Source organism: Papio anubis, chromosome 3, assembly GCF_008728515.1.
Source record: "Papio anubis isolate 15944 chromosome 3, Panubis1.0, whole genome shotgun sequence".
In the NCBI taxonomy this organism is placed as follows: domain Eukaryota; kingdom Metazoa; phylum Chordata; class Mammalia; order Primates; family Cercopithecidae; genus Papio; species Papio anubis.
The window spans coordinates 30,415,631-30,432,600 of record NC_044978.1 but is presented as its reverse complement, the minus strand read 5'-3'; the positions used below and the strand labels follow the sequence as shown (position 1 = coordinate 30,432,600).

Here is a 16,970-nt window from a genome sequence, read left to right as displayed (position 1 = left end):
TCACTCTCTTGTTTTTTTCTCCCCGTAATGCCAATGATTGTATTTGATATGTTTTGAAAGGCAATAAAGTGCTTACAAAATACAAATTCAAAACAACTACTATCAATGTAGTCTTATGTCAAATATGTGGGTGGTATCATCTCTACTTTTTATTATTTTATTTATTTATTTATTTTTGAGAAGGTCTCAAAATTCCAGCCTAGGCAACAGGCTGGAATGCAGTGGTGCAATCTTGGCTCACTGCAACCTCCACTTCCCAGGTTCAAGCGATTCTCCTGCCTCACCCTCCCAAGTAGCTGGGATTACAGGCACCTGCCACCACGCTCAGCTAATTTTTGTATTTTAGTTGAGATAGGGTTTCACCATGTTGGCCAGGCTGGTCTTGAACTCTTGTCCTCAAATAATCCATCTGCCTCAGCCTCCCAAAATGCTGGGATTATAGGCATAAGCCACCATGCCCAGCCTCTACTATTTATTTTGATATTGTAAATGAAGTATATTGTGTGCAAATGACGCAAAGTGGGACGCTAGGAGACAATGGAACCATGAAGAAACGAACGCATACCTTATAAGAGAAAGCAAGTAGGTTTGACCCCAGCCTGACCCTGCCTTAGAGGAAAATCACACAACTGTGTATGTTATAAAGTGGCTCCAATCTAATGTTCTGATCTCATTGTCTATCACTGCATTTCCTACATCCTGTATTCCTCCGAGTCCTTGATTTCACATGGCCTGGGTTGAAATCCTGGCTCTATCATTTACTAGCTGTGTGGCCTCAGGCAAGGAACCTCGCCTGTTGATACCTCAGTTTCCTCAGCTGTAAAATCATTACAGTACCATTCTTATTAAACAATCAATTGTAGCTCTTTTTATGTTTACCTTCTATAAATAAATTCACAGTGAGCAAAATGTCTAATAAACCAACCTCGTATCAGTTTATTCCATAGCCATCAAGAAATTCAACATTTCATCAGAAGGCTGTTCAAATGTCCATAAACTGTCACAAAGAAGCTCTATTTCATGACAGCAGAACTTGTGACAGTTAAAAATGAGGCAGAGATTTCAAAGCCTCAAAATTTTGTTTTTTGTTACCTCATATTACATATAAATATGTTGGTGAGTTCCCATGATTCTCCTTATTACCTCATATAGTTTTTTAAAAATACGTAATATGTTGGTTATATGATTAATTGATTTAATATTTTCTTTGGGATCACACCCGTGAAAAGTCAGTCATCACGTCCAGTGTAACATTGTTTCTGTGAGAAAACCAAATGACTTAAATCATTTTGTCACAAGGTCAGAGCACAGGTGCAGAAAATGGACATTAGGAAGCCAGCAGACTCCATTGAGGTTGGGGTTAAAGAAAGGCCAGTGGAGAGGAGACACAACCAACTAAGCGGCAGTTAGAAAAGTTCCTCAGTTTAGCATGGGATTGAAACCAAATAAACTGTTTCAATTGTCTCCATATATTCTTGCAGAAAGAACATATATAGTTTGATAGAGAACAAATCCATTTTTTTAAAGAATGTGCTGCTCTTAAATCCGAGATGATAAAAGTAATGGTCTGTCCTTGTTTATACATACATTTATGATTATTGCATAGTAACCCATGTAAAAGTCAGTAGGAAATAACTAAACATTAAAAAATCCAGAAGAGAAACTCAATCTTGCGATTTTTACTGTGACCTCCACAACGTGGGGGAAGCTTTTCAGGTGTCACTCAGCATGGAAGTTATTATCTTCCTGCAAAAAGCCAGATGATCTGCAGAACCCCTCCCAGTGCCCCAAATAGGAGAGACCATTCCCCGGTAGGAGGCAGCGGCTCCAGGCATTTTACCAAGACTCTATTGGAGGTGCCTGAGCGTCCTTAACCACCAGTCTTATATAAACCTGGAGCAGTAAATTAGGCAGAGCAGCTGTTAGAGCTATAAAAATCCAGGAGATGAAAATTTTGCTTAAAATCCAAGCTCTGAGCAATTGCCATGAGAGACACTGAGGAGTCTCTGCAGTTAGACTAAAACAGGAAGTGACCATTTTGATTTGGATTATTACGGGACAAGGAAAAGCAAGAGATATGTAAAGGGTCTATAGACAGATAAAGTGGAGAATGAACAGGAAGTGGATTGGGGCATTTCTCAAACTGACACTACACTGAGAGCTTTACTAGTTCCCTTGTGAGGAGGGCCCTGGGTTAATGCCACCACTCTTGTATAGTCTTTGTAATTAGGAGTATGTTTGAATGCATGGAGTGTATGTGTATGTATCGGCTCAAGTGTCAATTCATGCACCACGTCTGATTTTTTAGAAGTAGCTGCCTGAAGCCCAGGGTCAATAAGGAATCAAAGTCTGAGTCTACACTCCAAAAATGATACTGTGAGCTGGGCACGGTGGCTCACACCTGTAATCCCAGCACATTGGGAGGCCGAGGCAAGAGGATCACTTGAGCTCAGGAGTTTGAGACCAGCCTGGGCAACATAAACCTTGTCTCTACTAAAAAGAAAAAATTTAATTATCTGGGTGTGGTGGCATATGCCTGTAGTCTCAGCTACTCAGAAGGCTGAGGTAGGAGGACTGTGTGAGCCCAGGAGATGGAGGCTGCAGTGAGGGGGAGCATGCCACTGTACTCCAGCTTGGGTGACACAGTGAGACCTTGTCTCAAAAAAAAAAAAGATTTTGATCTGCCTTGGATGGAAAGAGAGAGGTATGCCTTAGATGCAGAGGGGGAGATGAGTAGACCCAGTGACAAAACCTAGATCTTAACTGTTAAGGAAATTATAGATGCTTCAATTTCAATGCTGGTATGTGTGGTCATTCTCAGTGAGTCTTTTTTCCCCCCTATTATAAAGCTCTAAGTCCAAGGAGCTTTAAGGTATTGTTCAAGATTGTTATCTGAGACAGCTAGACCCTTGAAAACAATTACTGTTAAAATACCGGGGCTAAGAAAGTACACAGATGACAAGCAACATCCCTTATAGTATATTCCAAGCAGTTTCTGAGCGTGCCACAGCTGGGGAAGAAAATCACTGTGTGGCTCACAATCTCAGAGACAAAGAGGACCCCATTACCCAGCAGGGCAGTGATTAAAAGCAATCCATGAAATACTAACTAAAGATACAGAATAAATACATTCCTGGAAGGCTAACTTGTGGCTATTATCTCTTTTGGATTCCCAGCTTGCTTTGAAGACCAAGGAATGCTTGATTGCAGTTCATTTGAGCAGAAAAATGGGTTCTTAAGTTAAAGATAAAGAAGGAAGAGAGGCTATACACACTCAAGATGGTCTGACAGATTGAGGGCTGTGTCTGAGAGCAGGGCATCATCACCCAAGGAGAAACACCAAGACAACAAAATTTCTGGACTTTATTCAAACCAGCTGCCTTGCTTTGGGGCTGGACTCTTCTTGCTCGTGGCTAGTTTGATATTTAATCAAATTTTGGATTTTCATTTTTATTGCCTAGTGGAATAGGACACAGTTTAAGAACCTAAGCATTCATTACACTCGGCTTGTCACACACTCAGAATCTGGTCTCCTTTGGAATATACTGTAAGAGACATTGCTTATCATCAGTGCATTTTCTTGGCCCTGGCATTTAAACATATTACATTAAATATTATACTAAATTTAATGAATTACATGAAATACAACCACAACAGTACTAATAGCTAAAATCTGGATGTCAGCCTGGTGCCAGGATCGCGCCCAGTGCATTCGTTGGGTTCTCATATTTAGTCCTCACAACGTAACAATATGAAGCACATATAGGGCTTGATACATGCTAGTTACTGCTTCTAGTGCTTTCCTAATATTAATTTATACACTGTTTACAACAGCCCATTATCTGAGCAAAGACAATGCAAAGGCCTGCCTAGAAAAAATATTCTAGAACTAAGATTTCATAATGAAGACACTAACGCACAGAGGCAAATGAACTTAACCAAGGCCACACACAGCTGGTAGGTGGCAGAACTAGGATAGAAATTTAGATGATCCTGTGAAGTGGGCCTCTGAATACTGCCATGTAGAAGAGGCACAAACAAAGATGCAGAGAGGTGAACTGATTTGCCCAAGGTCACAGAGCTAGATCTAAATCAGAGTGTAACCTCAAAGACTGTGCTCCCATCCACCCTCCTGAACTGCCACAGTTTGGGCCAGAAAAAGGTTTTTCTGGCCGGGTGTGGTGGCTCACGCCTATAACCCCAGCACTTTGGGAGGCCAATGCAGATGGACCACCTGAGATCAGGAGTTCGAAACCAGCCTGGCCAACATGGCAAAAACCCATCTCTACTAAAAATACAAAAATTAGCCGAGTGTAATGGCATGTGCCTTTAGTCCCAGCTACTTGGGAGGCTGAGGCAGGAGAATCGTTTGAACCCGGGAGGCGGGGGTTACAGTGAGTCAAGATCGTGCCACTGTACTCCAGCCTGGGCGACAGAGTGAGACCCTGTCTCAAAAAAAAAATTAAAAAATAATTAATGGTTTTTCCTTTTGTTAACTTTTACCAGATGAAACTTAAGAATTTGAGGAAATACAGTTATTGCATGATTGATACATTCAATTTTCAGACAATGCACAGGCCTGCCTGGAAAAAAATATCCAGATTCTCAGACTTTACTTCTAAAACCACTTGTGCACTCTTCTGTTTCAGAGGAGACACCATGATCGCATGCCTATGTCTACATAGCCAAAAGGAAATAAGACAAGGTTTCTAAAACCCTCTGACAACATACCCTGAATTATTAATACTGGATACGAAGGCATTTTCAGTACAGTGAATCTTAAAGATCTGAGACGCATGTGTTAGGTTTGTGGATTATGCCCAGCACAGGCTTCTTTCTTTGCACCACCCACGCATGAAGCAGTGCTAGGATGGGGGAAGAGTGTGTGCCAGTGCCTCAGCCTGAATGTGAATCAGAATGCATGCCAAAGCCAAACACAAACGCTTTTGCATTATCCATGGCTTCGTTTTCCTCATACCCTTCCCCTGGTGTATTAAACGGGCTCCAGGAGTGGAGCACATGCATTTATTCACACATGTCTTTCTGCAAAACTCAAACTTCTTTATGTCTCAATGAGAAATCAAGCACCCGACATTTCCTTTAGAAGCAAATTCATAAAGAATTCAAGTTAGAAAACAGCACACTATGAAAAGCATAAATTTAAGAGCAATACCTTGATATGGAAGCCACTCTCCAGTCTTGATTTGTTGATAAAATTATACTGTGGTACTCCCCAACCAATTTCACCAACGTACTCATGTTTATATTTTGCTGGCAAGCTTCTATTTGAGGCAGGCCTCCATAAATATCTGAGATCTCCAGTTTTTTCTAACGCCGGATGCTGTTCTCCTACATAGCAGGTGTGCTGATGAATTTTGGGTAAATAATCCTTTATGTAGTCTGGACCTTTAAAAGACAAAAAGTACTTAAAATTTCTCCACACTTTATTCTAAGATACTTTTGTTAATGTAACCATTGAAATACTAATAGCCAATAATTATATGGCACTTACTATGTTCTAGGTTCTATTAAAAGCCTTTAAGACATGTTAATTCTTATTAATGCTTATTAGTAACCAAATGAGACTGGTAGAATTTTTTTTCTCCAGTTTATGTATGGGGAAAATGAAAGATTGGTTACTTGTCCAGAATTATAGCTAACAAGGTCTTTGTACCCAGACAGGCTGATGCAAAGGTTGGGCTCTTAATTGACCCATTAAACTGCTTTGTATATAATCAACTTAACATAGACATGGGCTGGATGTGGTGGTTTATGCCTGTAATCCCAGCACTTTGGGAGGCCAAGGTGGGTGGATAGCTTGAACTCAGGAATCTGAGACCAGCCTGGATAACTAGTGAGACCCTGTCTCTACAAAAAATGAAAATTAGCCATGCATGGTGGCACACACCTACGGTCCCAGCTATTTGAGAGATGGAGGTGAGAGGATTGCTTAAGCCCAGGAGGTGGAGGCTGCAGTGAGCTATGACTGTGCCACTGCACTTCAGCTTGGGCAATAGAGCAAGACCACCTCAAAAAAAAAAAAAAAAAAAGACAGGATCTATACTAAAATTTCTCACATGCCATATTTGCAGGATGTAGGCCTTCAGATATTGAGGTGTTTTATCTATGTAGATAAAAATCTGAAATGAGTATTAGAATACTCCCCAAATGTATTAGCAAAAAATTGAAAAATGGAGAAAATTGTTAGATGAGGGTAAGCTTATAACATTACCAAAGGCAGAAGTATTTGTATTTTAAAAGTAAAACAATGAACAAAAAAATAATCAATGAATTATAGAAATAGGTGAAAAAAGCAGAAATAAGAGAAGGTCTGGGAAAAGATTAAATTTTTTTACTATGATAAGTTCTGGGGTACATGTGCAGAACGTGCAGATTTGTTACATAGGTATACACGTGCCATGGTGGTTTGCTGCACCCATCAGCCCATCATCTACATTAAGTATTTATCCTAATGCTATCCCTCCCCTAGCCCCCCACCCCCTGACAGGCCCCCGTGTGTGATGTTCCCCTCCCTGTGCCCATATGTTCTCACTGTTCAACTCCCACTTATGAGGGAGGACATGAGGTGTTTGGTTTTCTGTTCCTCAGTCACTTTGCTGAGAATGACGGTTTCCAGCTTCATTCATGTCCCTCCAAAGGACATGAACTCATTCTTTTTCATGGCTGCATAGTTATTCCATGGTATATATGTGCCACAATTTCTTTATCCAGTCTAACATTGATGGACATTTGGGTTGGTTCCAAGTCTTCGCTACTGTGAATAGTGCTGCAGTAAACATATGTGTGCTTGACACATATGTTTGTCTTTGACAAACCTTACAAAACTAATGGGGAAAGGATTCCCTACTTAATAAATTGTGTTGGGAAAACTGGCTAGCCATATGCAGAAAACTGAAATTGAACCCCTTCCTTACCCCTTATACAAAAATTAACTCAAGATGGACTAAAGACTTAAATGTAAGACCCAAAACCATAAAACCCCTAGAAGAAAACCTAGGCAATACCATTCAGGACATAGGCATGGGCAAAGATTTCATGACTAAAACACCAAAAGCAATGGCAACGAAAGCCAAAATTGATAAATGGGATCTAATTAAACTAAAGAGCTTCTGCACAGCAAAAGAAACTATCATCAGAGTGAACAGGCAACCTACAGAATGGGAGAAAATTATGTTTTCTATCCATCTGACAAAGGGCTAATATCCAGAATCTACAAAGAACTTAAATTTACAAGAAAAACACACCTTATCAAAAAGCGGGTGAAGGATATGAACAGGCACTTCTCCCAGACATTTATGCAGCCAACAAACATATGAAAAAAAGTTCGTTATCACTGGTCATTAGAGAAATGCAAATCAAAACCACAGTGAGATATCATCTCACCCCAGTTAGAATGGCAATCATTAAAAAGTCAGGAAACAACAGATGCTGGAGAGGATGTGGAGAAATAGGAATGCTTTTACACTGTTGAAGGGAGTGTAAATTAGTTCAACTATTGTGGAAGACAGCGTGGTGATTCCTCAAGGATCTAGAACCAGAAATACCATTTGACTCAGCAATCCCATCACTGGGTATATACCCAAAGGATTATAAATCATTCTACTATAAAGACACATGCACACGTATGTTTATTGTGGCACTGTTCACAATAGTGAACAGTGAATAGTGAATGCTGACTTGGAACCAACCCAAATGCCCATCAGTGAAAGACTGGATAAATGTGCCACATATACACCATGGAATACTACCCAGCCATAAAAAAGATGAAGTCATGTTCTTTGCAGGGACATGGATGAAGCTGAAAATCATCATCCTCAGCAAACTAACACAAGAATAGAAAACCAAACACTGCATGTTCTCACTCATAAGTGGGAGTTGAACAATGAGAACACATGGACATAGACAGGGGAACATCATACATTGGGTCCTGTTGTGGGGTGAGGGGCTAGGAGAGGGATAGCATTAGGAGAAATACATAATGTAGATGATGGGCTGATGGGTGCAGCAAACCACCATGGCACATGTAAACAAACCTGCATGTTCTGCACATGTACCCCAGAACTTAAAAGATAATAAAAACCTTTTGCAGCTAGCTCAAATAAATGCGTTTTTTAAAAAGAGATAGGGTCTTGCTATGTTGCCCAGGCTGAAGTGCAGTGGCTATTCACAGGTACAATAATAATGCTCTAAAGACTTGAACTCCTGGGCTCAAATGATTCTCCTGCCTCAACCTCCCAAGTAGCTGGGACTACGGCACATGCCACCAAGCCCTGCTAAAATTGGTAAAGTTAATCATGTGAATGTGAAAGACCTAAGACTTTCTGTAAGAAATGGTGCTTACTGATGAAAGATAAGACAATGAAGCTACTGGCCCAGGAAGAAGTTCAAAAACCCCATAGCCAAAATGAGTGTAGACGTGTATGGGCAGACTGGGGACAGAAAGAAGGAACTTCATTTCTTTTCCAAAAGTTAACCAAAGACCTTGGAGAGAGAATCTGTGTTGTGGTGACACTGCCTCAGTCCTTTCTGGCTCCTGTGGCTCCTTTCATCTTGCTCTCAAATCAGGGAGCTCCATATTTGCAGAAAGTGCAAGGCGGGCAAAGGCTTTGATCCACTGCCCCTGACGCGTGGACCAGGTACTCTTGATAGGATGGTAAACGTGTAACAAGACTGTGCTCAGAAAACGAATCTCAGCTTTCCAAGGAAGCCGAAAATGTGAGGGTTTTTCCAGAAACAATTTTAGCAGGTGTTTTCACAGCTTCCTAATCACCCTCACTCCCCAAGAAAATTGAGTATTCACTGAGTGGCTAATTTCCCCTGATGAATACATCGTGGCTTCAGTTTTATTTGCTTCAGGTTTTCACTTAGATAGACCTACCTTGATAAAGCACAGAATCGTCAGAGCATAAAAACCTGTTTTCTCTCTCCATATGACAGGTGTTGAGGTCTCATTTGCAAAACTCTGTCATAAGGAACTTTTTGCAATCTCTTCTAAACAGTGAAATATGGAAGAACTGTGTTAGTCTTTTTGGAATTGCAGTGTATGTTTAAGCCAGTTTTTAAATTTTATTTTACTCTGAGGTGTACCCTTCAGAAGATACTTTTTTCCCTTTTCAGAAACAGGACCTTGCTTCACCCAGGCTGAAGTAAGGTGATGCAATACTAGCTCACTGCAGCCTTGACCACCTGGGCTCCAGGGATCCTCCTGACTCAGCCTCTCGAGTAGCTAGGACTACAGGTGCAGGCCATCACATTTGGTAATTATTATTATTTTTATTTGTAGACATGGAGTCTTATTGCCCAGGCTGGTCTCAAACTCCTGGCCTCAAGTGAACCTCCTGCCTTGGCCTTCCAAAGTGCTGAGATTACAGACATGAGCCACTGTGCCCAGACTCAGACCAGTGTTTTCCCAAATACGTCATCCAATGCTGCTCGCATGAGTGCACCATGAAGGTGGTGGTGTGTGTGGGAGGGATCTCTACAGTCAAATGCACTTGGGAACACTGCTTGCTACATGTGCCTTGTAGATATTCACAGCATATGAAAGTATATTCAGAGTTCTGATAAGACTTATAAGACTTTATCAGAGTTCTGATAAACTATTTACAGTTACATAGCCCAGTGTTTCCCAAACTGATTTCAACATAGATGGTTTTTCCCTACTGGGTCACTTATATGCATCCTACTGTAAATGTGAGAGTAGATATTTATCTGTCGTTAGTTCCTTAGTTGCTCTGTGGACTGTAGTAAGTTTTTGAAAAAAGCTATTACTTGCCAGCTGTCTTTGTTTGTGCTGCTATAACAAAATACCCGAGACTAAGTAACTTGTAAAGAACAGAAATTTGTTTTCATACAGTTATGAAGGCTGGGAGTCCAAGATCAAGGTGCTGCCAGGTCATGTGACGAAGGCTGCTGTCTGCTTCTAAGACGGTGCGTCGTTGCTGCATCCTCTGGAGGGGAGGAACACCAGGTCCCGACAGGGCAGCGGGTGGAAGGACAAGCAAGCTGGGGGCTTCCTGAAGCCTTCTTTATAAAGGCTTTAATCTCATTCATGAGGGAGGAGCCCTCATGACCTAATCATCTCTTAAAGGCCCCACCTCTTACTCCTATCACATCGGCCGTTAAATTTCAACACCTGAATTTGGGGAGGTGTGCACACTGAAACCATAGCACGAGTTGAGTCAAAAGCACTTCGTTTTAGGTGTGGTGAAAAGCGTACATGCTTCGCAATCCAAGTATGTGTGTTTTTGTGTGTGTGTGCGTGTCCCGTCAGTCCAACAAACTTCATCTTTTGCCAACACTTGAAGAAAGGGCTGGGCATGGTGTGTCAGGCACCATGGAAGGCTAAGAAGGGAGGATCACTGGAGTGTAGGACTCCTAATTTTAAATTAGCCAGTCGCCTGTGGCATGCCCGGGTAGTCCCAGCTCCTCAGGAGGCTCATTTGAGCCCAGAAGTTTGAGGTAGCAGTGAGCTATGATCATGCCACTCCAGCCTGGGCAACAGGGTGAGATCCTGTCTCTAAAAAAAGAAAAAAAAGAAAGAAAGAAAAGTACCGAACTACAATGTGTGTTAATAGAGTAGGGGAAAATTCCATCCCTGAAGCAAATGTCTCTTTCTCACCTCTTCTCTCCAGGTTTTTTTGGTTTTGTTTTGTTTTTTGCTATTACTGGGATTCTCTGCAGTGTCATTGTCTCCTTTACTTCATTCATTTATCTTTCACTGATTTATTCATTTATTCAACACGTACTTATGAACAGCTACTACATGTCAGGCACTGTTCTGAGTGCTTGGAATATAGCAGTGAAAAAAACAAAGGCCGTTGCCTTTATGAAACTGGCATTCTTTGAGAGGCAGGTGCTAGAAATAAACAATTCTTCATCATCTGGATTATCACCACAGCCTCCTTAACTAGTCTTGGCTCTAGTTTCTCTCCTTTCTAATCCATCTTCTATACAGCTGTCAAGAGTGATTTAAAACTCAGATAACATTAAACACTTCCTTTCCTTAAAAACATGAAATAATTTTCTCCAGCGCTTGGGAATTTATTTCCATTCAGATTTCTCAGGATTGCAGAATAGTGTCTTCTTAATCAGACCATAATACCTTCCATAACCTTTTCTCATTGTTAAACCAAACCCTACAAGGCTTATTGCAAATGCTTCCATCTATGGAGAACATATCTAATCCCCTCAAGTCAAAATTAAACACTCAGCACAATGTAGTATGGTAGCTTCATTGAATTTCACTTCTTCTTTTCTATATCAAATTTACTGGATCTTCCTCATTTGTAAGCTCTTGGAGGATAAGAGTTGTATCTTATTTATCTCTGTTAATTCTTAATGGGCAGCACTGTGCTTTGAACATAGGAGATCCACAAAAGAAATGCATGTTGAATAAATAAGTGAATTGTTGATTGAACACATGAATTAAAGAGTTCTATTATAAGACTGAAGATATATAAAGTCACATTGGGTGAGAGGCAATCACTTCTTTAAATTTCCAACAAGCCACTTAATTTCTAGAACTGCCTTAAAACCCTCCTATTCTGGGATTTATGTTAAGATACTTAAGTGTAAGGTCAAAGGAAGAATTGCTTTTCACTACATTTATTTTTAAAACTTAGAGATAGAAGGATGAGAGCTCACAGGAATATTATTTCATTTTATAATATTGCCTCATGAGGTCAGTCCTCAATTTCAGTGACCAGATGGAAACCCATCAAAGAAATAAATCAAAAGGAATCAAGTGGACCGTGGAAATGAGTGTTTCAATAAGTATATTTGATAATCTGTTGACACCATAGGCATAATTTGCCCCTTGAAGATGTGCAGTGCAGAACAGCTGGGCTTGTCAGGGGAATCAAGCCAAGGTAAAGGCCAGAGGGCGGTGGTGGGATTCGAACCTATGAAATGAACTCTAATGGGCACGTCTGACATGTGCACATAGGGGGAAGAAAAAAGGAGATACTGCTAGAGATTAATTACTACAACTGCTAATGTGAATAGGCTCTCCAATTCTGACATTTACCACAGAACGGACTCATGGCCTGGAAAATGTTTAAATGCTGCATTTCGATTCAGTTGGTACAGTTATGCAATGGGTCTAACCATTGAAAGAACTGAAAGGCTCGGTTTGTCAAATTTCTGAATGAGCTGAATAAACAGCAGGCAAAAGCATCCTTGCTACATACCTTAGTTCTATTCTCAAATGATGAACTTTCTCATTTTTTTCATTTTTCTTTTTAATAGAGACAGGGTCTTGCTGTGTTGCCCAGGGTGATCTTGAATTCCTGGCCTCAAGTAATCCTCCTACTCTGAACACCCAAAGTGTGGGGATTACAGGCATGAGCCCCTGTGCCTGGACTTCATTATTATTCTTTTTTTTTTTTTTGTAGTCAAACTTTCCTGTGGACAACCTGAAAGCATTAGGGGCAGTGGTTACTAATCAAACTGCTTCCAATAATAAACTCTTGGGATTATTGTGTCAATTAGGTAACTGATATAATTATGCCTCAAATTATAAATTGGAATTCAGTCACAAAGAATTAGAGAATTCACCTGATACTTATGCACAGTTTAACTGATGGCTTAAATAATATATTTGGCATCTTACCACGTGCCCAATACTGGCTCAGTGGGAACAAAGGTCATTATGACATGGCATCTGTTTTTCTGGTCTCCCATACAATCTAAAGACCATGCTCACCTCCTTTAGAAAACATTTGCTGAGCAGGGCGTGGTGGCTCATGCCTGTAATCCCAGCATTTTGGGATGCCAAGGCAGGTGGATCATGAGGTCAACAGATCGAGACCATCTTGGTCTACATGGTGAAACCCTGTCTTTACTAAAAATACAAAAATTAGCTGGGTGTAGTGGCATGTGCCTATAGTCCCAGCTATTTGGGAGGCTGAGGCAGAAGAATCGTTTGAACCCGGGAGGCAGAGCTTGTAGTGAGCCGAGATCACACCACTGCGCTCCACCCTGGCAACAGAGTGAGACTCCATCTCAAAAAAAAAAAAAGGAAAACGTTTTCTATCCTTCATGGCAAACATTATTATTCACTGAAACAATTTGATCTGTTTCATTTGTGTGCTGAGGTTTCCTAGCCGTTTTGTGAGTAGTGTCTTGTCTCTTTGCTTGACAGTTAACCCCTTATTAGTCCCTATTAGAGACTCATACTATGTCTCATTTGCTTTGGAACCTCTTTTGCATTCTGGACAGTGCAATGCACCAAGCCAATGCTTAGTAATATTTGCTGAAAGAATGACTGCTCGCTCATTAAATTTGCTGATGTAATCAAAAATGTAAAATTCCATAGTTTTCCTGTTCAGTAGAGAAAGAAGACAAAATAAAAAATTTTGTAAACATCCTTGGACTTTTAGTTGAAAAGTAAAACTGACCCTCTTGACAAAATTTTGCAACCAAGTGACTCTCCGCATATTCATCTCTCCTGAAAGGAAAACCTAAGTATATAACAAATAAATTACATTTTCTTTATTTTGGCTTGCAATTTTCCTAGCATAAATGTGCATGATACAGTCAATTTTATTATAAGAAACTCTCACTATTCACATAGATAGGCTCTAGATATTTCATGAAAAAAAATAGTAAGATTTGTATATATAGAACTAATAAAAATCCATTTGAGTGCTGCAAGTAATAGGAAATCCATTGCAAAATTGATTAAACAATAAAGGAAAATTATGTCCCATAATAAGATCTTCTGAGGCAGGAGGAGGAATCTGGGGTTGCTTTCTTCAGTAGCTCAATGATGTCTTCAGAATCACAGGCTTTTCCATCTGTGTGCACTGCACCCTCCCCTTACCTCGGGCAAATTCCCCTGGAGGTCCCTAGGAGGCTGTCACGGTTTCAGGTATCACAGGCAGATACAATGATGTTCAAGAGGGTGTGTGTATGTTCAATCAGTGGGGAAGCCCTTCCTAGAAAACCTCAGATAAATTCCTCTCTCATTTTATTCACCAGGATTGAGTCATTCGTCTCTTCCTAAAACCAAGCACTGGCAAGGAAACTGGAATTTCGATGACTGGCTTGGATGATTCAGAATTTCATCCTGAGTCATGTGAGGTCAGGGTAGACACCCAAACAAAAAATGGAGGCTCTCTGGAAAGGGAGAAGAGTGTGCTGGCCTCTGGGTAATCAGTTACAAAGCAAAAAGGAAAACATTCCTCAGAGTAAACACACACAAACACACATACAGACACAAGGCAACTTTTTACTGCTGCTGTGCAGTTTACTTTTAAGACCACACAAAATTATTTGAAGTTACTTCTTTTCTCCTCTTTGGTCTTCATTTCTAGCTAAATCATAATTAGTTTGGTGTTTGTACTATCGTACTTGTGGATATGGCTTTTGTTTTGTTTTGTTTTGTTTTGTTTTGAGATGAAGCTTCGCTCTTGTTGCCCAGGCTGGAGTGCAATGGCACAATCTCAGCTCATGGCAACCTCTGCTTCCTGGGCTCCAGCAATTCTCCTGCTTCAGCCTCCGAAGTAGCTGGGATTACAGGTATGCACCACCACGCCCAGCTAATTTTGTAATTTTAATAGAGACAGGGTTTCACTATGTTGGTCAGGCTGGTCTCAAGCTCCTGACCTCAGGTGATCTGCCCTCCTCGAAAGTGCTGGGATTACAGGTGTGAGCCACGACACCCAGCCAAGGATATGGGTTTATACTAAAGCAATACCAAGAAATGGAGGCAAGCCAGGGGCTCAGTCAGAAGCTATCCTCACAAAATGCAAGGGAGAGGGCAATTATTGGTATTCCTCCATATTCAAGCTCTTTAATTGTTGTTATTGTTTAGAGACAGGGTCTCACTCTGTTGCCCTGGCTGGAGTGCAGTGGCACAATCCTGACTCACTGCAGCCTTGAACTCCTGGGCTCAAATAATTCTCCCACCTCAGCCTCCCAAGTAGTTGTGATTACAGGCATGGGCCTCCACACTTGGCTAATTTTTTAATTTTTTTGGTAGATATGGAGGACTTACTATATTACCCAGGCTGGTGTCAAACTCCTGGCCTCAAGTGATCCTCCCACATCGGCCTCCCAAAGTGCTGGGATTACTGACATGAGCCACTGTGCCTGGCCTCCATAATCAAACTCCTTGATCTAGAGCAGAAGTCAGCACATTTTTTTTTAAAGGCCAGATACTAAATGTTTTAGGCCTACAGGTCATACATACAATCTCTATCACAACTCCTCAACCCTGTCACTGCAGTAGACAATATGTAAACCAGTAAGTGTGGCTGTGTTCTAATAAAACATAATTTATGGACACTGAAATTAGAATTTTATATAGTTTTTATGGGTTGGGATTTTTCTTTTAATTTTTTTCAACCACTTACAAAGTGAAAGCTCACTTTTAGCTGTATAAAAAAAGGTGGCAAGCCAGATTTGGCACGCAAGGCATGGTTTACTAAATCCTGATCTACAGCAGTTTTCATATTTGTCTTTTATCTTACACCTCCTTCTTGCATATTTTAGATATGAATGAAGCTTCTCTATTTATTAGACTTAATTGATTACATAACTGCAAAAATAAGTATTTCATTTAAACAGACTATTCTGTAGATTCATAAAAGAGCGTATTTTTATTTGTACAATAAGAGGTCCCAATGGAGAGTCTTGCTTGACTCTACATTGCCAGTGTCAGTTTGGCCCCATATCATTTCTGCCTTTGTGTTCATTGGTTTTCTCATTATTAGAGTTGTATAAATGACCAGTGAGAAGATGGGAATATAAAATAGATTTGCCAGCGCAATAAAAAAATAGAAAAGTGGGGAAGACAGTAAATTATACAGATAGATTGGAAATAACATTAGGTAAGAATCGCCCTGGTTTTACCCACACTGGAAAGAGCTGAGAGGTATGCATTGCTGTTTTATTGCTCTGAGTAATGATGGTAATTATGATGTAATCCACAGAGCACAACCAACACTGGACTGGGTAGAAATAGTGCTCTCAGTCCTCCACTCTATAATAATATGGGTTGTAAAACGTATGTACCATTAAGGCCAGGCGTGGTGGCTCATGACTACTTTGGAAGGCCAAGACAGGAGGATCACTTGAGTCCTGGAGTTCAAGACCAGCCTGGGAAACATAGTGAGACCCTGTCTCTACAAAAAAATGTAAAAATTAACTGGGCGTGGTGGCATCCACCTGTGGTCCCAGCTACTTGAGAGGCTGAGGCTGGAGGATTGCTTGAGCCCAGGAGGTCAGGAATTTGAGCCTGCAGTGAGCCAAGATCGTGCCACTGCACTCTAGTCTGGGAGACAGAGTGAGACCCTGTCTAAAAAAAAAAAAAAAAAAAAAAAAGTACCATTGACTTAATACTAGCTTTGCTTCAAAAAGAGAAAATAAATTTACCACTTTAAATGTAGGCATTGATAGCAAAGAGCATCACAATTATAGACAAGTTAAATGTAATTTATGAAAATGACACTTTTAGCCTGGATGAAATGTGGCAATTCCCTAGATAAACAGTACATTAGGAAGGGCTTGTCTATTTCTCGATGGCAGTAAGTGACTTCAATTTAGGCCAGGGTAATTTAGACCAGTAAGTGGTATTTCTCAACCTTGTAAATACATAATAAAAGGAAAATAGCTAAAAGTATGCTGTAAGAAAAACATGTGAACCTGCTATCTGGATTATTGAGAAATATTTAATTGTGGAAAGCAAGTAAGCCATAATCAACAGATAGATAATCTTTACATTTTTTTGCTATCTCTTTTGTAAAACCTTTGCCCTTCTCTACTTTAAGACACCCAGGGAATTGGCTGTGCTTCCTGATCATTGAGAAGACAGAAATAAAGTGACTCCTTATTCATTCCAAAAATGGATTTCACTATGCTGCAGCACTTAGCTTGTAAAATGGATTTATAAACAGGTGAAATAGTAGGTGGGTAAAGCCACATGAGAGTAAAGATTTACAAAT

The 16,970-nt window shown here is 40.4% G+C and overlaps 1 protein-coding gene across 2 annotated transcripts in view; it reads right to left on the bottom strand.

Annotated features, from left to right (window-relative positions):
• C3H4orf45 (chromosome 3 C4orf45 homolog) overlaps positions 1-16,970 on the bottom strand; it is a 131,369-nt gene that overhangs the window by 73,323 nt on the left and 41,076 nt on the right. For both annotated transcript variants that reach the window (XM_021938899.2, XM_003899321.5), the window contains exon 2: positions 5,174-5,406. In XM_021938899.2, coding sequence (XP_021794591.1) covers positions 5,174-5,406 — 233 coding nt within the window. The remainder of the gene's footprint in view (positions 1-5,173; positions 5,407-16,970) is intronic.